This window comes from Trichoderma breve, chromosome 1 (genome assembly GCF_028502605.1).
Source record: "Trichoderma breve strain T069 chromosome 1, whole genome shotgun sequence".
NCBI classification, from domain to species: domain Eukaryota; kingdom Fungi; phylum Ascomycota; class Sordariomycetes; order Hypocreales; family Hypocreaceae; genus Trichoderma; species Trichoderma breve.
Window position 1 is genome coordinate 1033688 of NC_079232.1, and position 24538 is coordinate 1058225.

The following is a 24538-nucleotide window of genomic DNA, read 5'->3' on the forward strand; positions in this document are numbered from 1 at the left end:
GGGATAATTTTGCCCGATCCAACTTTTTTTCTTTGGAGCAACGGTTCGCATTGGGGAAGGCGGTGAAAGTGCCCCGCCGGGAAGCTCTCAGTGTGGAATGGAGGTACGTACCCCCTGGCAGTCTGGATGACTTACGGCCAACCGTCGCCAAACTCCGAGCCTTTTGATCCTACAGGATTCCCAAGGCTCACTACGAAGTACTAGCAAAAGGAGAGTCTCACGATGAAGCATATGTAACAGACACACACAGCGCGCTTCTACGGAATCAGAAACAACCACATAACTGTTGGCTGTTGTATCCCTTTCCAAACTATCTTATCTTTTTGTCTCACTTGCTTCAAGGAGCTCCGGACGGGATCGGCTTTTTGCGGGGCATCGCCGGTGCCAGTCGGACGTCATCAAACGCTTCAGCTCAATTCGTTGGATTATTGAAATCCCCGGCCCGGAGTGCTTCATAAAGGGCTGGTTCATAGACAGCTGTGTTTTGTTCAGCCAGGAGAGCTTGGCTTAGTCTTGAGAGAACTGCAGAGCATCCGCGTATCAGCCATCTCCTCTTTCAAGAGACAACCAGCCTTCATCTTAAAAGACATGTTTGGCCAGTACACGCTCGAAACCAATCCGGCCGATGGCACCTATCGGGTACCAAAGCTCAATCACAAGAAGTCGCGATATGGCTGCCAGCGATGTCGCACGCGGCGGGTAAAGTGCAACGAGGCAAAGCCCACTTGCCAGCACTGCGAGCGCCACAGGGCCAAATGCATCTATGATCGTCTTCCACAGAAGAAGACCGGCCAAGACCGATCTCCAGGTTCCTCATCACAACCTCAGCACAGTGAATCTGGCATCTCAGAGACCAGCTCTGACAAACCCTCTCCTTTGTCGTCGGTGGACCCGCTGGACGAAGACGCCTTGGAATCGAAGCAGCGACGGCTGTTGGAGGCGAGGCTGATGCACCTCTATCTCACCGAGACTGGGCCCTCGCTGCCTATTGACGAAAAGACTTACAAAATATTCGCCAATTTGGCTCCCAAGATGGCGTTGGACTCTGAAGCCTTGCTGTATGCCATATATGCTTTGGCGGCCATCCACGCGCTCATATGCAAGTTAGACAACTCCTTTGATGGACTCAATGTACATAGACGATACCTGGCAATGGCTCTGCATGAACACCAAAGGGAGATTACCGAACTCAGCGAGTCCAACTTTGAAGCCGTGTGTCTCACGTCGCATTTGCTGCGCATCTGCACGTTTGCTACGCTGCGGTACCGAAATCGTGAACCATACAGCCCTCCTCTCGAGTGGATATTGATCACGGGAACGACGCAAGCCCTCTTCATCAAAGCTTGGGGCATCATTCTGGCTCATCCGGAGTCGTTTGTGTCGGCAATGACGAAGAGCACGCCCATCCTTTACGACACCCAGGCGAGATATGATCCAGCGAACCGGCAGGGTTTGGAATACTTGCTTGAAAGGGACGCCAAAGATGTAGTGTCGGAGCCGTGGGACATGGAGATCCAGGACGCATACGAGACGACGCTCAGCTACATCGGAGGGGTCTTGCTGTTGCTGCATCCCAGAGACGGCAAGATTCAGCTTGACGAGGCGAGGCGGAGGATGGTCATCTTCCCCATGGTCGTGAAGAAGAAGTTTCTCGACCTCACGCAGCAAATTTGTCCGAGGGCCTTGGTGATTCTGGCATATTATTTCTCGATGCTTGTCATTGAAAACCTGTGGTGGGTTGGTGATGTGGGGAAGCAGGAAGTGCAGGATATTTCGAAGAATTTGCCGGCCAAGTGGCAGAAGATGCTGGAATGGCCGTTGCGAGTGGTAGAGCGAGGAGCAATTCTGCCAATATCTCCATGTAGGTAACCACGTGTGTGAGACGAGAGTGTAGGACTAGATGGTGGTTTTTCTACATATAAATAACGAGTACCGAGTCACCCCATAATGCCAACGTATCATCATTTACCCTGCATGTGTCCAAACCGGATCAATCCGTCTCGCATACGCATATGCGTATTACACAGATAGCATGAACCTGCTTCTTCGTTCTCGGGTCCCGAACCTTGCGTCTGCAGGGCGGGATGTCGTTCTCGCTCTTCCAGATCAGGCTTAGCTGCACCAAAGTAAGCGCATGTCTCTTTTGAGCTTCGCTTTCGCTCCGCCAGTAGCGTCATCACCACACCAGCGACTTACACTCACTTCACAGTAAAACGAGATTCGTAACGTGATAGAAAGTAATTCCAAAGGTTTCTACTGCAGAAAAGGAAATCGATAGACTTACAACGAAGTTATCCGCGACATGTAGCGAGCTAGTCCTCGGATTCGCTTCGAACGCGAGATGCTCGGAAAAGGCATCAATGATCTCGGGATATTGGGGAGACTCTGTGATGGGTGTTAAGAAATGGCATCACGCAACTCGTGAAATTTCTATATAAACGCTCGATTTCTTGTGTCATCATCATGTTTTTTCATCGGATATCTAGTATATTAAACTCGAGTCGAGACATCTGTCAAGCATACATCACTTACATTAACTTATAACATCCCCATTCTGTCTTATTAGACCGCAGCTTCAGCACCACATACTCCCAAACCTTACTTTACATCAAATACACATCATCAAAATGGCAGAGGAAAACAAACAAGGTCCTACAATGATCAAGCTAAGCACCGACCAAAGCTTCCACTTCGAAATCCTCCGCGCCGTCTCCATCGCGCCTTACCAAGGCGCCGACGTTGGCGAGGTTCTCACAGCCGCCGCCAAAATCAAGCCCGGCGACTTTGAGAGCTACTACACTGCCTTTCACGACCTTGCTGTTCGTGTACACAATCAGGCTGAGAATATTGACGTGGCCAAGTATCCCGTTTCAGCGAGGTCGGCGTTTTTCAGAGAGGCTACGTATCTTCGTACGTCTGAGTTCTTTCTCCATGGGAACTGGGAGGACCCGCGTATCAACTCCGTTTGGAAGAGACATAGGGAGGCCTTTGATAAGGCGATTGCGCTTCTTCCTGTTCCTGGGCAGAGGGTGACGCTCAAGGCTGACGGGTTCGATGTACCGGCCATCTACTATGGTTGTGGGCAACCAGGCCGCCGTGCGACCATTCTCATGTGCAGCGGCTACGATGGTTCTCAGGAGGAGCTATACCATGTTGCTGTCGAGGCTGCTCTCGCTCGAGGCATCAATGTCATAACGTTCGAAGGACCAGGCCAACCCACCGTCCGCCGAGACCAAAACCTAGGTTTCATCTACGATTGGGAACGAGTCGTGTCCCCAGTCGTCGACTACGCCCTGACGAGAGACGATGTTGACCCCAAAGCCATTGGTCTCTGGGGATACTCTCTGGGCGGATATCTCGCCACTCGCGCCGCAGCCTTTGAGCCTCGCATCGCCGCCGCCATGGCCATCGACGGCGTCAGCGACTTTGGCGAGGCCATTCTCCAAAAGTTCCCTCCCGAACTGCTCAGCCTGTACAAGGCCGGAAACAAAGAAGCCGTTGACCAGGCCGTGGCGTCCGCCGTGTCAAACCCCGAGGCGCCTACTTCTTTCCGCTGGGCCATTGAGCAGGGTCTGTGGGCGTTCAACACCAAGTCGCCATATGAGTGGGCGACCAAGTGCATGGACATGAAACTTGGTGATGCGATTCACAACATCAAGGTCCCGTTCTTCGTGGCCGATGCGGAGAATGACGATTTGTTGCCTGGCCAGGCAAAGATTGTTGCTGAAACGGTTGGAGAGCGGGCGACGTATCATTTGTTCACTGCTGAGGATGGAGCGGGTGAGCATTGCTCCATTGGCGCGGCTGTGCTCCAAAACCAGGTTGTGTTTGACTGGTTCCAAGAGGTGGTGTCTGGAAACAAGGCTTGAAGATGTGATGGTGTGAGAAAATACTTTGATTCGAGATGTTCATGATAGTTAGCAAGCAGGCATGGTCTAGACCAAATCAGAGTAGCAGATAGTGAGCGATATGCTTAGCAAAATTGTTTTCATACACGATAATTCAACAAAAACCAGTTTTCATCACCATGTTGTTCCCACATATAAACATGGGCCTTGCTGCGTCCCAAAGAAATTGACCAGACAGGTCATTCATCCACGGTTTCCCATCATCCAAATCCCAAAAAATAGAAATGACCTTAGAATCATCCCCATCAGCTGACAAGTGACATACAAAATCTCCCCAGACAGACGCCAAACAAACTCCAAGGTCTTATTCCGTTATGCAACGGGGCTACCAGCCCCTAATCCTATCCCAAAAAGAACCTGAAGCAGCCTTCTTCTCCTCTTCAGGGGGAACTGGCGGTGCTGTAATGGTCGTGTTCCATTTCTCCTCGCCGCTGATGAAAAGTCGGTAGAGAAGCTTGCTCTCACCGTCTTCCTCTTCGATGGTGAATGAGCCAAACTTTGACATGCCAGAGTGGTGATATCTTTGATTGCTGTTAGAAATATTCCCTGATAGCGGGTGATTAGGTTAGCCAAACTTACTGAATCAAAACGTCCTCATCGTCTACCTGCGAATATGAAGGAATCGGCGACGCAAACTGGTTGAGCGGACTTGTGGAAAACTCATATACGGTAGACTCTTCCGACCAGTCGGATTCTGGAGGAGGCGGGAACTTTGTTGCAGCGAACTCGTGCCTATCTCCGGACAAGACCACGACTCCAATTCCGCGTGCGGAGACATCCCACATAGCTTCGAGAATCTTCTTTCTCTCAACCAAGAAGCCGCCCCAGGTGTCCTTGACGTTTACCGGCCAGTTCTTCGTGAAGGGAATGGACGATGCAACAAACTTCCACCTGACGCCCTTGGGCTCTGGCCGTCCTAGCCAGGCCAAAAAGTCGGCCAACTGATCGGCACCCAGCATTGTCTTCTCCGTCTCATTGAACGGCAGCTTGTTGCTGGATCTGTAACTGCGAGTGTCAAGCATGAAGAAGCTCGCAGGGCCCTGCACAAACTCAAACCATGTAGCACCCTTGCGACGCTCACTCTTAGTACCGGCAGTCACAGCACGGGGAGGGTTGATTTGAGCCTGGTAAATGTGCCATGGGTCTACAGCATTCTGGTAAACCCCGGTAGTGTTTGCATCCCAGTCCTACATGCCCTCGTAGTTAGCCAAGAAGAAAAGAAACTAATCAGTGCGAATAGGTAAGGGAGGATTACATTCGCAATCTCATGATCATCCAAGACATGAATCCAGCTCAAATTCTGGCCGACAGGGGCCCAATCCTCAGAAGCATACACTTGTCGATACTGCATACGGTACTCGTCAACCGACTTGCCAAAGCGCTCGGGGACATCAACATAGATGAAATCGCCTAGGAAAAGCATGAACTGCGCGCTCAACTCAGGAAGTCGTTTGGCAAGATTTCGCAATCCTGGAATGGCAAGCGGATGATCCAAAGGCGAGTAGGGGAATCGCGGCAAGATGCATGAGGTGGATAAGAAAGTATATTTTCCTCCATTTTGACTTGGCATCTTGCCTGGTTGCGGCGCAGCAGTAAGCTCACCCGAGTGGTTGTTTGAGGTCCGCCACTCATACTTTTGCTGCTCTGCATAACTCAGAAGCGGAATGGTGAGAACGCTGGTGAAGTCTGTCTCATTGGAGGTACTCTTGACGCTGCCGACGGATTGCCAAATGAGTCCGTTGTAGTTTCGGATCTGAAAAGTGACGGGCATATTGGCCTGATCAGGTTCTCGGATGAGGAAATTGGCCTCTTTATGAGAGACATATCCAAGTCGCACAAAGGACAAGTCATTAGCCGGATAATACCATCTGGCGCGATACAAGGCGTCGGCAGTAAGACCAACGAACGCTAGGTTGATGAGAAAACTCAACAAGGAGCTGAAGGGGCGCTTTGCACTAGGAGCACCGTAAAAGATGATCTTCCAGGCCGGTACATCTTTTCCAGCATAAGAAATCGTTTCCTGAACGTCGACCTCTTCTGCGACAAGCTCTTGATCTGAATCATCATCCGGCGTGACTACGGTCTCTTTGACAGTTATGTCGACTTGATCATCGACGATTTCAAGTTCAGGTGAAGAGAATAAGCTCGTCAAGAAAGCTGGGATATATATGGCAAACAGGGCGAAGATGATAGACGGTAGTCGAGCCTAAGCGTGGTTAGGCATGCATGTTTTTTTACGTTCACGGTCACCCAATGAACCGTGGTGAGACTTACAGGAAACTATATTGGGCGTCAGTGGAGGATCAAAAATGAAATATTACGTGCACCTGGCGAGAGGCGAGAGAGCATCACGTACAGCACGGAAAAAGAGAATGGCTCCTATCCTGATAGCGACCGAAGACGCATTTGCGATGGTTCTTTGGACGGCCATCTTGAGCAAGATGCCACTTCCGCCCCCGCAAAGTCAGACGGCTGAGGCTCACTTGGGGGGAAGCAAGTCACTTGTTAGCGGTAACCAGGGAGAAGTTTAAAGAAGCGTTAAGCAGGGAGATGAAGCTGGAAAACGACTCCAATCACCACATGGCGATATCGCGAAGATGAAGAAACGAGAATGTACAATCGACGTCACCTCCAATAAGAACAAGAATAACAACACGGGAACACGCCAATAATATAGCGGTGTCTCAGGCTGTGGCTCAAGCGGTACGTATTCGAAACGCTGCTAAGGCGCTGTCCCGCTATTGCAGGCGATCCAACGCTGGAGCTAGTGGGATAGGCATCAATGCAGCGGCCCTAGTGGGCAGTAGGCAGGAGGTACAGGGGGCGGCAGCTGCGAAATTCCGTTACCGAGAGCAAGCAGGTTATTTGGGTACTTGGGTACTACTTTGATTGTGGCTGGTGGCGGGCAGAGGGTGGCTGGTGCACTGCTCCATGGATGGGCTTGGAGTGTCGTGTCCCATTCAAGCATCCCTGAAACCAGTCAGTCCTCGACATCGCATCGTCGACCTGCACAACGACAAGATGAGATTGACGACGCTGGTAGCTGGCCTGATTGGCCTCATGGCCACCAATGTTGCCGCTACAGCATTGACCTACAAGCTGACCGCCAACGAACTGGCCTGCTTCTTTGCCTCCACGAAGAACGAAAACGAGAAGATTGCCTTTTACTTTGCTGTTAGTGCCGCCGCATTGCATCGAGGCGATACCCGTTCCGCGCATATATTAACTTCCGAGGTGCATTAGGTTCAATCCGGTGGTTCGTTCGATGTCGATTACCTTGTCGAGGGACCTGGTGGGAAGGTCATCCTTCAGGGCGAAAAGGAGCGACAGGGCGACTTTGTCTTCACCGCGCAGGTAGTTGGTGACTACAAGTTCTGCTTCGACAACGATATGAGCACATATACTGATAAATTTGTCGATTTCGAAATTGCTGTAAGTGCCGAATGGGGATTTGCAAGCAGGCCACCGTAGCTAACCATACCAATCCAGGTCGAAAACGAGTCTCGAACCGCCCAGCTCCCCTCCAAGCAGGGTTCATCGCCAGAACAGACATCCGTCCTGGAGGAATCCATCTACAAGATCTCTGGCCAGCTTTCCACCATTTCCCGAAACCAAAAGTACTTTAGAACACGAGAGAATCGCAACTTCAGCACCGTGTCCAGCACGGAGAAGCGCATTGTCAACTTTAGCATGATTCAGATCGCTCTGATTGTCTGCATGGGAGCACTGCAAGTGTTTGTTGTCCGGTTCTTCTTCCAGGGTGCTCGCAAGGGTTACGTTTAAGCGAATATTTATCATGAACTGTGCGGAAGGGTGGTCTGGACGGCAAGCAACAGGCTACAAGTTGACATGACGGATGGTATGGATGGATATCAGCATTTCTATGTGCAGGGAGAGGTTGGCCAGCGTGGCCAGAAGTCACGGCGATGGGCGTGTTTTGTAGCCTGAAAATGGCTGGTGAGGAGCGTCATGGGAATTAAGTTGGCAAGCTAATGAAAATGGAGGCGCTATTTAAAAGAAGAATACAATTACAGATTCAACCTCATTGTTTCTATTCGTGTGTTTATACAGGTATCAATGGACAGCTACAGACAGCTGCGTCTTGGTGACAGGGGAATCATTATTCCGAGGCTTCTCGCCTCAAGCCACTTTGCGGAGCCTTTGCTCGGATCCACCCACCGCCTACCTGAATGCACAATCCCTGTAATCAGCCACACCTGCACCGCCATACTTGGAATTTCTCAACCAGAAGCTGGCATCGCAACTTACAGGCTTCAACATCATCTCACGCGACGCCCAAAATGACGTCCATGGCCGCATCGCTGCAGGCGTCGCTCCCCAAGCCGAAATACACCGGCGAGGATGAAGAGGCGCCATCCCGGACGCAGCAGCGCGGCCCTCGCATCGTAGGGCCCGGCCAGCTGGACGAGACGCAAATCGTCCTCAAGCGAAGCGGACCTCCCCCATACGGCCAGCGAGCGGGATGGCGACCTCGCTCGCAGGAGGATTTCGGCGATGGCGGTGCGTTTCCCGAGATCCCGATTGCCCAGTACCCTCTGGACATGGGCAAGAAGGGTGCGAAGACGAGCAATGCCTTGGCTCTCCAAGTCGATGCCGAGGGCAAGGTCAAATACGACGCGATTGCAAGACAGGGTCACGGCGAAGGACGAATCATTCACACATCTTTCAAGGATCTGATCCCGCTGAGGCAGCGAGCCGACGCTGGAGAGATTGACCTATCGCGTCCGGACAAGGAGTCTGTGGAGGCGACGACGGAGAGAACTAAGAACGCGTTGGCAGCCCTCGTCAGCGGAGCAGTGGCTGCACAGAAGCCAAAGAATCTCAACATTGGACAGCGAAAAGACCCGACATTTGTGCGATATACGCCGGCAAACCAGATGGGAGACAACTCCAAGAAGCAGGATCGCATCATGAAGATTGTCGAGCGGCAGCGAGATCCGATGGAGCCTCCGAAATTCAAGCACAAGAAAATTCCCCGTGGTCCCCCGTCACCTCCTCCTCCTGTTATGCACTCCCCCCCACGGAAGCTTACAGCCGAAGATCAAGAGATGTGGAGGATCCCACCTCCGGTATCGAATTGGAAGAACCCTAAAGGTTTCACGGTGCCCTTGGACAAGCGTTTGGCTGCCGACGGACGAGGCTTACAGGATATTACGATTAATGATAAGCACGCACAGTTTGCAGAGGCAATCAAGATGGCAGAGCGCCATGCCCGAGACGAAGTCCAACAGAGAGCCCTGATGCAGCAGAGGCTAGCGGAGAAGGAGAAGGCTCAGAAGGAAGAAAATCTGCGATCTCTAGCCCAAAAGGCGCGCGAGGATCGAGCTGCTGCTGGGCAGCGTGGAAGAAGGGACTCGAGGGATTCGCGAGACTCACGAGAGTCGGGGTCAAGATCACCATCACGGTCAAGCTACAGCGGCTCAGAGTCCAGGGGCGGCTCTGATAGCGAAGATTCAGAGATTCGGGCTCGAGAAAGGGCACGAAGGGAGAAACGAAAGGAAGACGAGCGCAAGTTGCGACAAACACGAATGGGTGCAGAGCGACGTATCCAAGTCATGGCGCGAGAACAAAATCGAGACATATCCGAGAAGATTGCTCTAGGCATAGCCAAGCCTTCACAGTCCAAGGAAACCATGTACGACTCCCGATTATTCAACCAGTCCAGCGGGTTCGATAGCGGATTCAACGAGGACAACCCCTACGACAAGCCCCTCTTTGCTGCCCAGGATGCCATTAACAGCATCTACCGGCCGCGAGCGAATCTGGACGATGAGGATGCAGAAGCGGGCGATAAAGAGATGGCCAAGATCCAGAAATCAAGTCGGTTCGGCGAAGCACTGGGCAAAGGCACCTTTAAGGGGGCCAGCGAAGCAGAGGTCAGTTTTTCTTTGGATATCCTTCCCCTCCTTCTACTCTTGTCGTTTTTGTAACTTTGCTAACTGATTGGAAATAGGCACGAGAAGGACCCGTGCAGTTTGAGAAGGATGCGGTAGACCCCTTTAACGTGGACAAATTCTTATCTGAGGTAGACCAGAACTCCTCCTCCAAGAGAGGGTATGGACTGCAGGACGAAGACCGGAAGGCGAAGAAGGCTCGCGTTGAGGAGGATGACGATTAAAGCGTACATGTACTATTTTTTTTTAGAGATGCATTATCATGTCCAATACTAATGAGATGATGGCAGCATCGCGTTTTTGCTGCTTGGGTATTCAGGGGGTCAATATCTTTTGGTTTCGTCGGTGTCATAGTCCATTGTGCTTGCGGTTAAAGGTATATGGAATGGAAAACAAATAAAAAGAAGATAATTTGTCGACATGACGATTTGAATACCATTTGGAAAAGAAACACGGTGTTAGTGTTTATATGAGCTAGGTAAGCTGTAGCACCGTTTAACGCATCAAGACATCACATGTGAAGAACCAAGCTGTTCCGCATCACACCATCAGAATACCGAGCCCACTCACACTTCGTATCTAGCACATTTTGCTTTTGGCTTGTTGCACTGCCACCCCGTCTCTAACTCACCTTTTCGTTTATCTCCTTTTTTTTCTCTTTCTCCTTTCAGCCAAGGACCAACCGTAGATACTTTGCCGGGGAGCAGAAAGAGATGAATACCACGGTAAGTGATGGCGGCGCTTTGGTTCTTGTATGGCAGCTGTCAGTCATCTTGTACAATACGAGCCAGCACCATAAATAGCTACAGAGTTTCAATGACGCGTCATTGTTACAGGCTGTGTCGATCCAGGCCCCCAGTTTTCGCTTCTAATCCGCTTTTTGCACGATTTCCGGTTGCAGCTCTGCATTTTTTTTGGCTGGCTTGTTTTAGGCAGAGGTTAGTCAGGGCAGCTACGGGAGTGTCTGAATCTGGCGACTCGACACGGCACGTTTTTTTTTTGGTGACGGGGAAGCGGCATTTGGTCCAACCCCGGGGAGCCATTGGAATGGATCGCTGGCTGTGCCGCAGTATCCGGCGTTGTTGTGTATGGAGTACGATAGGCAATGTGACGGTAGATGCACCAAAACAGAAGATGTACCTGGATGTACCTGTGAGGTGAGCAGGAGATCTCATGTACGAAGTATGAGGTCAATCCACCTTTTTTGTGTTTATTTTTTATTTTTCTTACTTCTTACACTACACCTCGTATCCGTGTTTGCTGGAGCATTGTGCTTCTCTTCTTCATCCTCCAAACTGCCAGTGTCGCTCGTTTCTCTCTCTCTCTCTCTCTCTTCTTTTTATCTGCGATATCTCCAGCGTGGATACGATACGCATTTATCAGGACGAATACGCTCGTTGGGAGTTGCTTGTTCCCAAAGTGGTTATCGCCGGTGATATTAACCGCCTACACTCATTGGCTGGGATTGGCATCCTTCGATTGATTCCAATCGTTAGTTGGTTCGCTGATTTGATTTGAATTTTTTAATTGCGGTATTGCACGCCTTTCGACAAAACTGAAAGCGAGGAGCATATCTGCCCCTGTTTTCTCTCTTCTTTTCCCCTCTCGTCTTTCGTCTCTGAGCCCAAAGGGAAATCGCATCTTTCAGGCACCAAAATGGATCGAGGCGTAAAGCCGGGCGAGATCCCTCCCAGATACGAAGAGTTCCAAGTTGGTTCTGGTGGTGGCTATCAAAAATCCGGCTCCTCCGCCTCTGCGTGGGATCCGAGATACTGGTCCAAGAAAGTATGGATCGGCATCGCTGCAGTTATTGTCATCGCCATTGTCATTGGCGTGGCTGTTGGCGTCACACAAGGGAAGAAGAGCTCATATCCCGACTATTCCCAGCTCACCTATACCCTAAAGGATACATGTGAGTTTACTCATGTCTCATTTGGGGAATCATGCTAACCACTACTTGGGGGCAAATAATTAGTCCAGGGAGAATCCTTCTTTGATAACTTCAACTACTTCACAGGATTTGACCCTGCTCAAGGCTTTGTGCACTACGTCCCAGAGCCTCAAGCTAAGCAGCTGGTAAGTAGCAGTAGCTTTCATGCTATCAGCTATCATGGGTACTTCAATTGCCAGAGATGTCGTTAACATGCTGTTAGAACCTGACTTTTGCATCCCAAGATGCTGCAGTCCTCAGAGTCGACACCTCTGTCGGACCGGGCAGCAACCCCGATGCTTCTACGGGTCGCTTCTCAGTGCGAGTAGAATCTAAAAACACCTACAACAACGGTCTATTCATCTTTGACGTCCGTCACACTCCGTTTGGCTGCGGCACCTGGCCCGCTCTCTGGCTCACTGATCCATCCAACTGGCCCAAGAACGGCGAGATCGATGTCATGGAGGCAACGAACAAGGCTACCGACGGAAATCAGATGACGCTTCACACCTCCAGCGGCTGCTCCATGGGCGTGAAGAGGAAGCAGGCAGACAAAGCCCTTCAGACCAACTGCGACGCCACCAAGAACGGCAACGCAGGCTGCGGCGTCCAGGGCGCAGACAGCACCTTTGGCTCGGATTACAACAAGAATGGAGGCGGCATCATGGCCATGGAGTGGCGTGATGCGGGTATCCGCGTGTGGCAGTTTGCTCGCAGCGCCATCCCCTCCGACATTACGAGCCAGAAGCCTGATCCGAGCACTTGGGGCGAGGCCGCGGCTGATTTTCCGAGCACGGACTGCAATGTTGGGAATCACTTCAGGAATAACTCGATTATCCTGAACATTGATCTCTGCGGTGACCTGGTGTATGGAGTTTGGGACAGTTCTGGTTGTAAGTGCTCTCTTTTTACCTCGCATATTCTGCGATCTTTTCTGTATTGGCCAAGATGCTAACAGTACTTGATACCTGCAGGCTCCAGCAACTGTACCGACATTGTTGCAAACCAACCCCAGTCCTTCACGGATGCGTACTGGGAAGTTGGCAAGTTCCAAGTTTATCAGTCGTCGTAAGACTGAGCGTTGATGGTTTCGTTTAATGAGGCATGGTCATGAATTATCGGGGTTAATACGTAGGGAAGGAATATGTACTGGGTTTATATAGTAATAAAATAAGTGGTATGGGGTGTTAGATGTACATGACTTTTGGCATGTCTGGAGAGGAGGGAAACTGAGACTGTTCAATAATGAGTTTCTCATAATATACATAATCTGCCTCTATAGAAGCCTGGGTATTGTTATACACGTCCAGATCTCCCAATTCAATCGATAACATGCTGCCATCTCTTTCTCTGTTTTAATCAAAAGGCCACACTCAAAGTGGAGAGATGCCATGTGTCAGTTCCGCCAACGCCAACCCAGATGCTCTATATGTACACTCTACCGGAACTCCTCAGCCCGTAATTACCACCAAGTTAAAAAGCACATATCCTCAAAATCCTTCATATCATCATACAAGCCCCCTTTCCTTCCTCGGCAAGGTAAAAACAGCAGCTGCTCTACTCGTCACTCGGCTGGCGCATGTACGCATCAATAGCCGCACTAAACGCCGCAAAGGCAACGCATCCTCCCGCAACGGCCTGCGGGCCCGCGTTCTTGGCCAAGATGCCTCCCGTCAGACATCCGGCCGCCATGCCGTTGACCAGGTCGTTCTTCGCCCGCATGCCCTCGATGCCGCACTCAATCCCGGAGAATAGGGCGCCGACCTTGCCGAAGTTCTTGGCCATGCTCCAGGACCGCGTGCCCATGTCCTTGAAGCCGATCTTGAGCTGCTGGCGGAGGGGGAGCGATGTGATGGCGGGCTGGCCGTTGGCGCCTTGGAGGGGGCTGCCGAAGGGGGTATCGTATGACATCTGTAGAAAAAAAAGTAGAACGTGTTAGCAAAATGGACGAGCGAGTTGGGACTGGTAGTAGGATAGAGGAAACGTACAGAGGCCATGAAGAGGCCAAAGAGTCCGCCCATGCCGAAGCCCATGACGCCTGACATGATGGATTTGCCGTAACATGATTCCATTGCGCCTTGAATCTAGATCGGAGAACGGTTAGTGTACTATTTATGCGATGTTGCTGCCGAACTTCGTTGGCGCGCGCAAAGAGAAGAGAGAGGTAGATTTACAGCTCTGACGTTAGGATCTTGGCCGCCCAGCTGCGGAAGAGGCGTATTGCCCCCGCTGAAAGGAGTTGGGATGCTCATGATGGAGAAAAACAAATAGCTTCTGAAATCGAATAAATTGAGTGATTGGCCGGTATGGCGATGATGCCGTCACTGCATGCGAGTAATGGGGATTGTTTGAATCGCCCAGCTACGAGGGACCTTGAAGATTAACGAGAGGAATTATTTCTGCCGGGCTTGACCGCCTTGGTGGGTTGGCGGATTCTGACTGTCCCCCGCGGCGGGGCTGAAATTCAGGCTTCGGTGCCGCCGGCCGGAGCGGAGCGGGAGGGTTGCGGGAGGTGGAATTTGTGTGACAGAGGGAAGAATTGGTGATAATATATTGATATGCACTTTATTTGATTAAGATTGGATAATTTCGGCATATTGGATCATACATACATAGATCTCATTTTAATGAATAGATAATACGAACTCAGACTCGCAGTATAAGTAGAGTTCTTTCGTATATTTCCTCTAGCTTCGTCTATTTGTCAAGATCCTAAAACAATCCCAGTGCTCACAATGCAATGCCAGTACATATCTTACCCGCCTTTAAATAACATCAAACTACATAAAAATGACTCAATTGCTCTCATTCGTCACACACCGCAGCCACGGCCTTGTTAATCCACAGCTGGTTCTTCTCCTCCTCAATATACGCAGTCGCCAACTGCTTCAGCTCCTCCATCTTGGTGTAATCCGCCAGCCCAATCTCGCTTTTACCAAGCGACGGGTTCAATCTAACGTATCTCGTCTGAGAATGTTCAGACCGGTTGTTCAAGGCCGTCATGTGTCGTGAAAAGTCCTTGCCCTTTGCGTTTGTGTTGGTAGCAAAGCCCATGACTGAAGATGCCACTCCTGCGAGCTGGAACCATGATTCAGATGGTGAATCGGGCTTAACGTAGCCGGTACCCAGGCTGATGACGCACGATATGGCGGGAGCAGGCTCGTTTGGCTGGACGAGCTCGTATCTTGAGTACCACAGCTGGTCGATGGGGTTGTTGTTGAGCAGGCCACCGTCCCAAAAGGTCAGCTTGGGGTCGTTTTCGGGCCACTTCACTTCGGGGAAGTATGTTGGTGCGGCAGAGGTTGCGCGCGTAGCCAGACTGATTGTGATTTTGTCTGAATGGTCTCGCATGACGTCGTTGACTTTGGATTGGACGTGGATGGTGTTGTCCTTGTATGATCTCAACAAGACCGTTTCAGCTCTGTTTTGCGCTGTTGTGCAGACAAACCTTTTCAAGCACCACATTATTAGATATGATTCCTGCAGACAAGAGTTGAAAAGAAAAAGAAAAAGAAAAAGATACTTACATCCTGCCGGCATTGGGATGCATCAATGGCGCATCGCCCTTCAACCTCCTGTCCTCTTCATCCAGACCATACTTGGCAACAACCTTGTCAATGGCCTTTTTCAACGATGCGTCGTCGAATCTACTGCTCTGAACCAGCGTCTTGCTGTTGTTGATCCAAGAAGCAAGCGAGTTGGGCATCACGCGAGTGATGTTCCACCCATAGATTTTGGGGCTAAACACCTCCTTGGAGATAATGTCGTACTGATCAATGGCGTCTGAAGCTGTCATGCGAAGCCGAAACAGCATGATGCCAATGATGCCACCAGTACTCGTGCCTGCGGCCAGTTCAAAATAGTCTGCAGGGCGACATTCTTCTTTGAGACCCTTCCGTTGCTGGACTCTCTTCATGATTTCTTTGAGGACGATGAGGGATGCTACGCCTCGGACGCCGCCGCCATCGAGAGCGAGGAGGCGGACGCCGTTGAGATGCCGTGTTGCAGGGAGGTAGACCATTGTGGTGTGGTGTGGCTATGCTATGTAAATAGCTAGAAGAAGAGAAGAATGCTGGAATAGTTTAACAATTTGAAGATGAGAGTTTTGGGAGCGCAATTGTTACTTATATAGTAAGAGTATCTATTATCTACTTACACATTGGTGAGTGTGCTGGTACAACTCACACAAATGGAGCTGCAAACTATCAATAGAGTCCCCGTCAAGCCTCCCAGACTATTGCCGGTCCATCCCGTTTCCAGAGCCGCTACAGGGCCAATTATTGACTCTTGGCCCAGCTGAGCTCTTGTTTGCCCACTCTAGACCAGCTCCACTCAGACGCGGCCCGTCCACTAGCCTCTAAATCTCACGGCGAACCCCTGGAAATATTGCCCTGGAAAACGCCTTCTAGTCTCTGCCGAGATGGGCTGTCTTCTCATAGGTAGATCGAGAACAGCTGAAGGCCATGGTATTGACCATAGTTGCTTCGGCTGTGGAGGAGTCGTTTTCTGCCCCTGCGTTGTACGGAGGTGATCTGGGGATCTGAGTGGCGAGAGATACGGAGATGGTCGTTCAGCTGAGTGCAAAGAGTTCGAATGTGGAAGTGATGCGACGGCAGCTGAAATGTTCAATGATGCATCTGAATCACTGCTACTGTGGGCCTGCATGAGAGCAAGTTTTGTCATTACAGCTCTGGTGATCACTGTGTTTAATCGAGATCAAGAGGTAGCAGACGGTTGGATCTTTGCTCTGCTGAGAAGATGGTTGCTGCGTTTGTAGGAGGAGAGGTACTCGAATCCAGCTTGAGGCGAATACATACTTGTATGCGATTATTCTATCTACCCATCTGAGAGTGGCCTTTGGAATGCTATGGATTTTGGGGTGTAATTGATGGCAGTGACATATTGTTGATCCACGTGTAAACAGGCCATCAAAACTCGTCTTGCCGAGCAGTGAGCGCAACATCAATAACGCAGCTCTGTATGTCTAATTGGCGACTGAAAAAATGTAATAAACGAGCCCGAGAGAGGATCTCCATGCTTGCAACATGCTTATATAAACTCAACTCTGTGTCTACCCATCCTCCCCGAGCTCTGCCGTGCTCGTAATGTCGACGAAGATGAAGCAAGTTGAAAAGCAGAGCCACGGAGAAAGTTCCAGTAATTTCCCATCTAGAGATTGGCCATGACAGCCTCTCTTTGCATCAAAGTAACCATTCGCTCTTGAGACCGCACTGGAATCTCTTCAGCCACGGAATCTGACAGCACTTGTCGTTTGCGAAACTCACCAAGTTCACGCTTGTGCTCTACCACAAACTCGCGGGCACAAGGCGACTTGTGGCCAGTCTGAACGTTTTGGAAATAATGTTCGACTTGAAAATAGAGCAACGCCAAGTTAGCAAGTGATTCTGAGAGAAGACGCTGAGTTTGCAGGACTATGCTACATACAAAGCATAAGCTTCGAATACTTGCGGCGAGCATTCACTCCCATTTCTCGCTGCATGATTTCGGCGCAGACCTTCCAGTCATGGATTCGATCAGCCGGTTTCACAGCCTTTGGAGACTGTGGAACGATTGTCTTCCAGAAGAAGCGTTCCTCCTGCCTAGACCACGTTTTGCCACCCATTGTGTGCGAGCTCGGAGTATAATATTCTCTGAAGAAACGTAGCCTGGCGAAGGTTGGTGGGTGTATAGTCAAAGAATCCAGTAAAGGCCAGGATGTTCAGGAGTGGAAGATTGATAAGAGCTTCGCAAGGTGTAAGAAAGCATCCAGTCTACCGTCGCCAGTTATTGTAGAGTTAGACGCAAAACAGCACGAATTTATAGCAGCGGAGCATTGGCACCATGGTCGTCCACGAGGTGATTCAGTTCATCAGGAAAGCCGCTCCAGCGTCCATGCTGACCGCCAGATGACCAAACGGATGACATTCTCTTGACATAGCCGTCACCCGGATTGTCTCTGTCAGTGATTCACAGACACTCCCAAGAGGGAAGCGACTCAAAATAGCTCTACTAGCCTGGCGAATTAGAGCTATAGCAACAGGCATTTCAGTATTTCTCAGGAATTTGAGGCTCAGGAGCCTTGACGCCTCGTGCTTGGAGAAAGCCTGCCATGCAGTGATCAATCCTGGAAAACTACACAATATGAGCATCACACACAGCAGTACTTTAGCAGTTTCATCAACTCACGATGCTCTTCTGATTCAGCGGCACAACACCGTCCTTGATCCAAAACGCCCATGCACCCATCATATTTGCCAGCATCATGTCCGTTGTCAGTCTATCGCCGACAACGGCAATGTGCGACGGATCAGTCACTCCAGTTTCTGGGTACTTTTTGAAATACGCCATGATCTCGGCGCCACAGCCGGGCTTCTTTGTCGAGTGAGGGAGGACAAACACTCCCGTGCTCTTCTCAACTTCTGCTGCTTGCTTGAGGTCTTTATCCCAGCTAGTTGCTCCAGCTGTGTTGGACACTACCAGGAGCTTGCGACCAGGGTAGGTCTGCTTGAGCTTTTCAAAGTGTAGCTGTAGCTTTCCGTTAGTGACGCTGCAGTTTAGAAATGGTGGGACATGGCCGTACTCTGTAAGCGGGATATACTTCTTTCGCATCGGGATAAGCAAAACAGTCGTCTTTGTCAAGAACAACGGCCTTGATGTTGACTCTCCGGCCTTCTCTCTGCAGGACCGAGTCGAGAGGGATGGGAAGATCGTTGAATGTTGGTGCAATGTGATGAGGCAGACACAAGCTCGGCTTAAGCAGAAGCTTTGCTGAGTTGAGCGACCCGTACAGGTTGAAGTTCATTTTGGAATACGATTTAATATTTTATATGTGGAAAAAGAGTGAACCTGAATAATGAATGATTTACATGCACATCTATGTAAGTGCGAAGAAGACAGACACAATTGATGCAATTTCTTCTGGCAGCTCCAGTGGGTCAATGGCGCTACGCCAAATCGTCCATTTTAGTGCCTCAGGACCCTGGAGCTCCGGTAGCTTCAGCGCGTCTGTCGCGTTGAGTGCTCAGCTGCTTTTCCAGGGAGAATCTCGGATGAGGTCAGCCATTGATTATTGCTTGACAACATTGAAGCTTGACGAGAACATCATTCCTACAGATCCATTCTTGGAAGGGGAATGGATTCCAAATTGTACTAAAAGGATCACAACTATAATGTGATTGGCAACACCATCTCTTACTACTCAAATCTCTCACGCCTCTGCAATTTGAAGATACCCTTGAGCAACGACCCCTCCATCCAACAGCAATCATCGAGCAGTTACGGGTTCTCCAAAAACTCGAGAACCAGTCAATACGAAGCTTTGAAGCTATCGACTCTCATCAAGAAACTACTATGGATTCAAACGAAGAAGAACACCCAGATACCCCGTCATTGGGCGACAAGATGGACATAGACATCCAAGAAACAGCAACAGAGCCCGAACCGATTGCAACAACACCCACGCCTCGACGTCGTGGACGTCCTCCAAAAGCCAAGTCGAATAGCAACACTCCCAATGCGAAATCAAACGTCGTGCCCGTCTTTTCAACTCCTAAGAAACCTACAGGCTTCAATGCCCTCACGCCCGGCAGAGCAGCAGACCGATCCGCGCGGAAGAAGAGCGCAAGAGCCTTGATAGACCGAGTCGTTGGAGATGGAGGGAGCGATGACGACGACGATATTGCAAGGCAGATTTATGAGTCGAGCGATGCTGGAGACGAAGACGACGGCGAAGACGAGCTGGAGGAGAGAACAGACGGCGAGGCAGCAAGCTTTGTAGCGGACGAAGCTGCGACGCCTTCGAAAACACCAGCTCGAAGAAAGGGCCGGCCCAAGAGAGCCAGATCGCCTACGCCGCCGAGAAATTTGCCTCCCCATGAGCTGTACTTTCTGCACAACAAACCTGGCCGGCCCAAGACGTCAGACAATACCTTGACATCCCTCAACTTGCTCTCCCATGACGAGTACTTTAGCATTCTGCGGGAACACAAGGATCGCCACGCCGAGAACATCGACTACCTCGAGTCCCTCCACGCAGAGTCGTTTCCACAATGGGCGTTTGAGCTATCTCAGGGCTTTAGCGTATGTCTCTACGGCTTGGGGTCCAAGAGGCATCTCCTGCGCAAATTTGCGACCTACATCCACTCCAACAACAAGTCAACAAAGGCCGGCAAGATTGTCATGGTCAACGGCTACGCTCACACAACAAACCTCCGCGAGATCCTCAGCGTCGTCGCGTCCGCCATTGATCCCACCCAAAGAGTGCCAAACGCTCAACCCGCCGTCATGATCCAAAGCATCACCTCCCTACTCTCCGCTACGAAACTCACCATCACAATCGTCGTCAATTCCATCGACGCCATTCCCCTCCGCAAGCCCGGCTCTCAGGCTATCCTATCCCAGCTCGCAGCCCATCCGCAGATTAACCTCGTAGGGTCCGCTGATTCGCCTGATTTCCCTTTGTTGTGGGATATTGGCGTTCGGTCAGACTTTAACTTTGTCTTTCACGACTGCACCACCTTTTCGCCTTTCAAGGCTGAGCTCGACGTTGTAGATGATGTCCACGAACTGCTTGGCCGGCAATCCCAGCGTGTCAACGGCCGTGAAGGTGTTGCGTTTGTCCTCAAGAGTCTCACGGAAAACGCAAAGAATCTGTTCCGCCTGCTTGTCGGCGAAGTTCTCATTGCAATGGAAGACGAAGGCGACGACGGCGTTGGTCTGGAGTATAGAATGGTGTATAACAAGGCCGTGGAGGAATTCATCTGTAGCTCCGAAATGGCTTTTCGGACATTGCTCAAAGAGTAAGCCAACAATACCCGAAATCCCCCTTTGGCAATCATCCCGTAAATCATCGAATAACGATACTAACATTACTCTCCTTAGATTCCATGACCATCAAATGTTGACAAGTCGTAAAGACAACTTAGGAACGGAATTGCTAAGCCTACCGTTTAGAAAGGAAGATCTTGAAGCCATTTTAGAAGATTTAACTGCATAGTTATTTTGCTTGTTAGTTGATTTGATGATGCTTCTCTATCAATATTGTTAAAAGGAACAGGAGGGATACACACGAGGGAACGAATATACCAAAAGCGATGGCGCATTAGCATTAGTATCTACAAAGTCTTGCATTGAGTTATCACAGTGACCCTTTTCCAAAGTCCGAATGGTCCCTATTGACACTAACTGCACTTCTTCTTTTCGAAAACTATCCGTCTATTTCTACCTCATGTCCTAGTAAATATCTAACCATTAGATCATAATTTCTTCCCCTTGCATCGCGCTGGCATTCTCATCACATGCAGCTGTCTAATCCTACCCATCTGTAATCGATCTATTAAAACAAGCAGATGAAGAGGGGAAAAAATGTATCGTTTCATCGTATGATCCCACACTGCAGTTAAATACCCATCGTTTGATAAACCAAAGAGAGAAAGAAAACGCCCGTATCATGCTTCTATATAATTAAACTTCAAGCGCTTTAACGCATGTCCAGAGAATCACTGGCACAATGACGTTGTCGTTGCCTCCCGTCAAGACAGCTTCTGTCAAGCTAGCCATGGAGGAACACACCAAGGCGTGTCCAGCTCTGGTAGTCATGCTCGTGCCCTCGCCGTCAACAGGCCACTGGCCTATTCGAAGCCAGAGACTAGCAGCCGTTAGACCCAGGAAGACGGCAACTGTAAATGCCAAACTCCCCTCGAGGCTTTTACCACCACCCCAGAGCCATTTGCGATGACCATATCGGCGCCCAATGAGGGAGGCAGCTGCATCACCCAGGCCAACACAGACGACTCCTGAAACCATACTGATCTCTCTAGTGGGTATTTCCCAACCGGTCAGGTAGTTGGATCCAGTCCGCGGCAAGGATCCAAGCGACAGCCAGAGAGGAATGGCACACCCAATCAAGAGAAAGATGTGAGATATTACAACAGGCCCGCGAAAGTCTCTTCCGTCCACATACGGAGCTAAGAAGGAGGCGATCGGCTTGGAGAGAGGCGGCAGCTGGCTTGCCCGTAGCAGATCCAGAATCAAGAATATCGCCAGGACGATCGAAAGAGCCAAGGCGACAAACGTCGGATCGACGTAGGTCGCTGGAAGAAGCATGCCGACCATCATGAAATGGAACACCTTCCGCCGGGTGTCCACCTCGTACGTGTTTTTTAGTTGAAACACAATGGCAAGTCCAACAATGAGAATAGCGACCCAGTAACCGCTAATGAAGAGACGTGTGCTGGTCTCGCCAAAATCATCATGGCGAACATGCTCTACCCAGCCACGGTGACACTGCTTCGCATCCGAAGTATCAAGCCGTGGGGGGAGACAAATCCAGCGTTCAAGGTTGGCCCTGACAACTCGATATCTGAACCCTGGTAGGTCACCAAAAAAGTAGCCGAGAGCCCAGCCCATAGGCTCGTTGCCATCAAGGGCATATTTCTGTACATATGGGCGGATAAAGGCCACTATGATGAATGCCAAGCAGGCATATACATAGCTTGCATATATCCACTTCCTCAGTGCTGCTTGTGCCGGTGTAAACTTGAAATATGCGCGGATAGAAACAGATGCCGTCCGTTTTCTTCTTCCAGATGGAGTGTGCGTTGCTACTTTGCGAGAGAGTTTCTCGGGGAATGGAGTCGTATGTCTTCGAGAAATTCCGCCTGCTTTCCATCCATTCTCGATAGTGGGCGAAGAGGGATTGTGCACGTCAGATGGGGTGTCTGCCGCTATGCTGAGAGATTGAACTCTAGTAGGAGAGCTAAATCGCAAATCGTCTTCGTCGTCATCGGTTGAAAACGTTATATCGTCGTGTAAATCATGAGGTGATCCTAGAATTTCGTTTTTAAGCCTCTGCCAGGACAACAGTCTAACCAAGGACTTCCAAAAAGGGCGCCGTGGCGGATATGGCTCTCTTCTAAACCGCCATTTGGGAACTCTCGCCAAAACAATTCCCCATCTAATCACGGCACCACAGAGCACTAGTAAACTCAATCCACCACCCCATAGCAGAGCTTTAAGGATCTGAATCTGGGGCGATGACGCTAAGAGCAACACGTTGATCAGCGCAATCGAAAGGAGCTGAAGTTCGGCTGTAAGGAGACTGGTCGTGGTAAGATGATGTAATACTGCGGAAGCAGTTCGATGTAGGGGGTATAGCAGGACGAGGTCTTCTTGTGTGAGGAAGGAATAAGTCGGTATAAATCGAGAGTGATCTGATAGAGAAGATCGCCAAACCAGAGGTAGACAAGATAGAGCCCAGTGAAGAGAGTCATATGCAGCGTTTTGATCTAGTTTCGGAACCACTTGCTGTGGGATCGAGCTTATGCCAAGGATAATGTTGGGGAGGATAACTGCTGGGTTATTAACAGATACGAGCAGTGACACAAATATCGTGATTGATGGAGGATAGAGAAGAGGCGCAGGGTCGAAGTTTGAGGGAATCTTTAACGCCAAGCTTGAAGATGCCGGGCGATTCTTGTAGCTCCATGCCATAACTCGAATCGGATACAGCAGTAACAACCCTCCATACAGGGCACCAAAGAGATAGAAATCTACAACTAGTAAGAAAGAAATTCACAAGAATGGAGGATGGATGTGATGCACCTTTACACCAAGTTCGTAATACCGGTGCCAGCAACTTGTTGGCTTGGATCATGCCAGCGAGCGTGGTGATGATGCCAACTTCAATGGCTCGCTGTACGAGAATCTTCTTCCGGCGGATGACATCCGGTAAGATGGCCCTTTCTTCAGATTTCTTGCCATTATGTGATACTCGACGACCCGTTGGAGGTGCTGGTTCTTTCAGGACTGCGGGCGACAAGAGTGGCGTCGAGGTTCCAGATATGACCTCGTTTCGGCCTCTCAGCCCTTTGTGGGGTCGCAGTTTTGGCGGCGGCAGGCCCTTGAGGAAGTGTTCATCGTCGGCATCGGTGCCGCTATCGCTCGCTGGCGTCGATTCCTTCGAGAAGGTTGGTAGACCTGATAGCGATGGCTGGCTCGGGTCGTTGCCTAGCTTCGGAGATGCAGCTCGCTCGCCGCGAGAGACCAGATGGTCAGAGGGGTAGGGCAGCTCGGAACTCTGGTGGTGGTAGGGGTGAGGCGACCGGTTCAATGCCCGAAGGACACCTTGTTCATCTTGATCCAGAGCCTCTGTCGACTCTGGGCTGAGGTGCGTTGGCATGTCGTGTGAGGCCACTTTTGCTAGGAACCATTGAAGACGGTTGAAGTGGATGTGGCTCGAGATCTGGATGACGTATTAGGGAACTGAGGCGTCGACAGCCTTGGTGGAATTCCAATGGCTGCTGCTCGGGGCGGCTTCAGCAGGCAAAGGAGTGTTTACATTGGGAGAATTAAATCGAGAAAAATAAACGAAATTACGTGGAATGGTGTTTGACTTTCACATGAAAGCTACGTGTACCTTACCCACGGTTCGCTGAGGCTTTGCGAATAGTTGGTCCATTTGCTGGCATTATCACGTGAAACCCTGATGGCAGCCAAAGTCACCGCCCTGCAAATCATACGTGCATGGTACTTGCATGAATCTGCGCTTGAGATATGCTTGAAGAGGCATTTGGCCAAGAATGTGTGACGGATGATTGGCCATTTTATTGGACTTGTTCAACGGCATTTAATATATTAAGTCCCTGTGCCTGTGCCTGTGCGTTTTTAGCATTGCAGGCGTCAACTTCACGTGTCTCGGCAACGGAAACCTCGTAGCTAGACGCCGGTTCTCCTCTGCTAATTGTCTCAACAGCTGGCTGGATCGACTGCGACTAGTAGCAGCCACG

The 24538-nt window shown here is 50.4% G+C and overlaps 12 protein-coding genes across 12 annotated transcripts; 6 read left to right on the forward strand and 6 right to left on the reverse strand.

Annotated features, from left to right (window-relative positions):
- Nucleotides 1–588: 588 nt before the first annotated feature.
- T069G_00345 (fungal zn(2)-Cys(6) binuclear cluster domain-containing protein) lies at nucleotides 589–1869 on the forward strand (the record flags this gene model as incomplete). Its single annotated transcript, XM_056167555.1, has 1 exon — nucleotides 589–1869. The coding sequence occupies one exon, from the start codon at nucleotides 589–591 to the stop codon at nucleotides 1867–1869; it is 1281 nt and encodes a 426-aa protein (XP_056032871.1).
- A 758-nt stretch (nucleotides 1870–2627) lies between these two features.
- Nucleotides 2628–3869, forward strand: T069G_00346 (alpha/beta hydrolase family domain-containing protein; the record flags this gene model as incomplete). Its single annotated transcript, XM_056167556.1, has 1 exon — nucleotides 2628–3869. The coding sequence occupies one exon, from the start codon at nucleotides 2628–2630 to the stop codon at nucleotides 3867–3869; it is 1242 nt and encodes a 413-aa protein (XP_056032872.1).
- Nucleotides 3870–4233: 364 nt separating this feature from the next.
- Nucleotides 4234–6339, reverse strand: T069G_00347 (phoD-like phosphatase domain-containing protein; the record flags this gene model as incomplete). The annotated part of the gene is made up of 5 exons (XM_056167557.1): nucleotides 4234–4429; nucleotides 4488–5095; nucleotides 5164–6114; nucleotides 6183–6188; nucleotides 6265–6339. The coding sequence occupies 5 exons, from the start codon at nucleotides 6337–6339 to the stop codon at nucleotides 4234–4236; spliced, it is 1836 nt and encodes a 611-aa protein (XP_056032873.1).
- A 500-nt stretch (nucleotides 6340–6839) lies between these two features.
- T069G_00348 (emp24/gp25L/p24 family/GOLD domain-containing protein) lies at nucleotides 6840–7691 on the forward strand (the record flags this gene model as incomplete). The annotated part of the gene is made up of 3 exons (XM_056167558.1): nucleotides 6840–7082; nucleotides 7152–7340; nucleotides 7398–7691. The coding sequence occupies 3 exons, from the start codon at nucleotides 6840–6842 to the stop codon at nucleotides 7689–7691; spliced, it is 726 nt and encodes a 241-aa protein (XP_056032874.1).
- Nucleotides 7692–8209: 518 nt separating this feature from the next.
- Nucleotides 8210–10047, forward strand: T069G_00349 (SKIP/SNW domain-containing protein; the record flags this gene model as incomplete). Its single annotated transcript, XM_056167559.1, has 3 exons — nucleotides 8210–9294; nucleotides 9340–9805; nucleotides 9883–10047. The coding sequence occupies 3 exons, from the start codon at nucleotides 8210–8212 to the stop codon at nucleotides 10045–10047; spliced, it is 1716 nt and encodes a 571-aa protein (XP_056032875.1).
- A 1432-nt stretch (nucleotides 10048–11479) lies between these two features.
- T069G_00350 (uncharacterized protein) lies at nucleotides 11480–12825 on the forward strand (the record flags this gene model as incomplete). Its single annotated transcript, XM_056167560.1, has 4 exons — nucleotides 11480–11735; nucleotides 11799–11899; nucleotides 11977–12646; nucleotides 12728–12825. The coding sequence occupies 4 exons, from the start codon at nucleotides 11480–11482 to the stop codon at nucleotides 12823–12825; spliced, it is 1125 nt and encodes a 374-aa protein (XP_056032876.1).
- Nucleotides 12826–13310: 485 nt separating this feature from the next.
- Nucleotides 13311–14005, reverse strand: T069G_00351 (tim17/Tim22/Tim23/Pmp24 family domain-containing protein; the record flags this gene model as incomplete). The annotated part of the gene is made up of 3 exons (XM_056167561.1): nucleotides 13311–13664; nucleotides 13742–13837; nucleotides 13928–14005. 3 exons carry the CDS (start codon nucleotides 14003–14005, stop codon nucleotides 13311–13313), a joined length of 528 nt encoding a protein of 175 aa, XP_056032877.1.
- A 553-nt stretch (nucleotides 14006–14558) lies between these two features.
- Nucleotides 14559–15774, reverse strand: T069G_00352 (patatin-like phospholipase domain-containing protein; the record flags this gene model as incomplete). The annotated part of the gene is made up of 2 exons (XM_056167562.1): nucleotides 14559–15201; nucleotides 15281–15774. 2 exons carry the CDS (start codon nucleotides 15772–15774, stop codon nucleotides 14559–14561), a joined length of 1137 nt encoding a protein of 378 aa, XP_056032878.1.
- A 1148-nt stretch (nucleotides 15775–16922) lies between these two features.
- On the reverse strand, nucleotides 16923–17376 carry T069G_00353 (uncharacterized protein; the record flags this gene model as incomplete). Its single annotated transcript, XM_056167563.1, has 2 exons — nucleotides 16923–17122; nucleotides 17199–17376. The coding sequence occupies 2 exons, from the start codon at nucleotides 17374–17376 to the stop codon at nucleotides 16923–16925; spliced, it is 378 nt and encodes a 125-aa protein (XP_056032879.1).
- A 422-nt stretch (nucleotides 17377–17798) lies between these two features.
- On the reverse strand, nucleotides 17799–18555 carry T069G_00354 (mitochondrial PGP phosphatase domain-containing protein; the record flags this gene model as incomplete). The annotated part of the gene is made up of 3 exons (XM_056167564.1): nucleotides 17799–17885; nucleotides 17940–18278; nucleotides 18334–18555. The coding sequence occupies 3 exons, from the start codon at nucleotides 18553–18555 to the stop codon at nucleotides 17799–17801; spliced, it is 648 nt and encodes a 215-aa protein (XP_056032880.1).
- Nucleotides 18556–19154: 599 nt separating this feature from the next.
- T069G_00355 (origin recognition complex subunit 2 domain-containing protein) lies at nucleotides 19155–20748 on the forward strand (the record flags this gene model as incomplete). The annotated part of the gene is made up of 2 exons (XM_056167565.1): nucleotides 19155–20551; nucleotides 20634–20748. The coding sequence occupies 2 exons, from the start codon at nucleotides 19155–19157 to the stop codon at nucleotides 20746–20748; spliced, it is 1512 nt and encodes a 503-aa protein (XP_056032881.1).
- A 467-nt stretch (nucleotides 20749–21215) lies between these two features.
- On the reverse strand, nucleotides 21216–23931 carry T069G_00356 (uncharacterized protein; the record flags this gene model as incomplete). Its single annotated transcript, XM_056167566.1, has 3 exons — nucleotides 21216–21547; nucleotides 21587–23308; nucleotides 23355–23931. The coding sequence occupies 3 exons, from the start codon at nucleotides 23929–23931 to the stop codon at nucleotides 21216–21218; spliced, it is 2631 nt and encodes an 876-aa protein (XP_056032882.1).
- Between the last annotated feature and the right edge of the window lie 607 nt (nucleotides 23932–24538).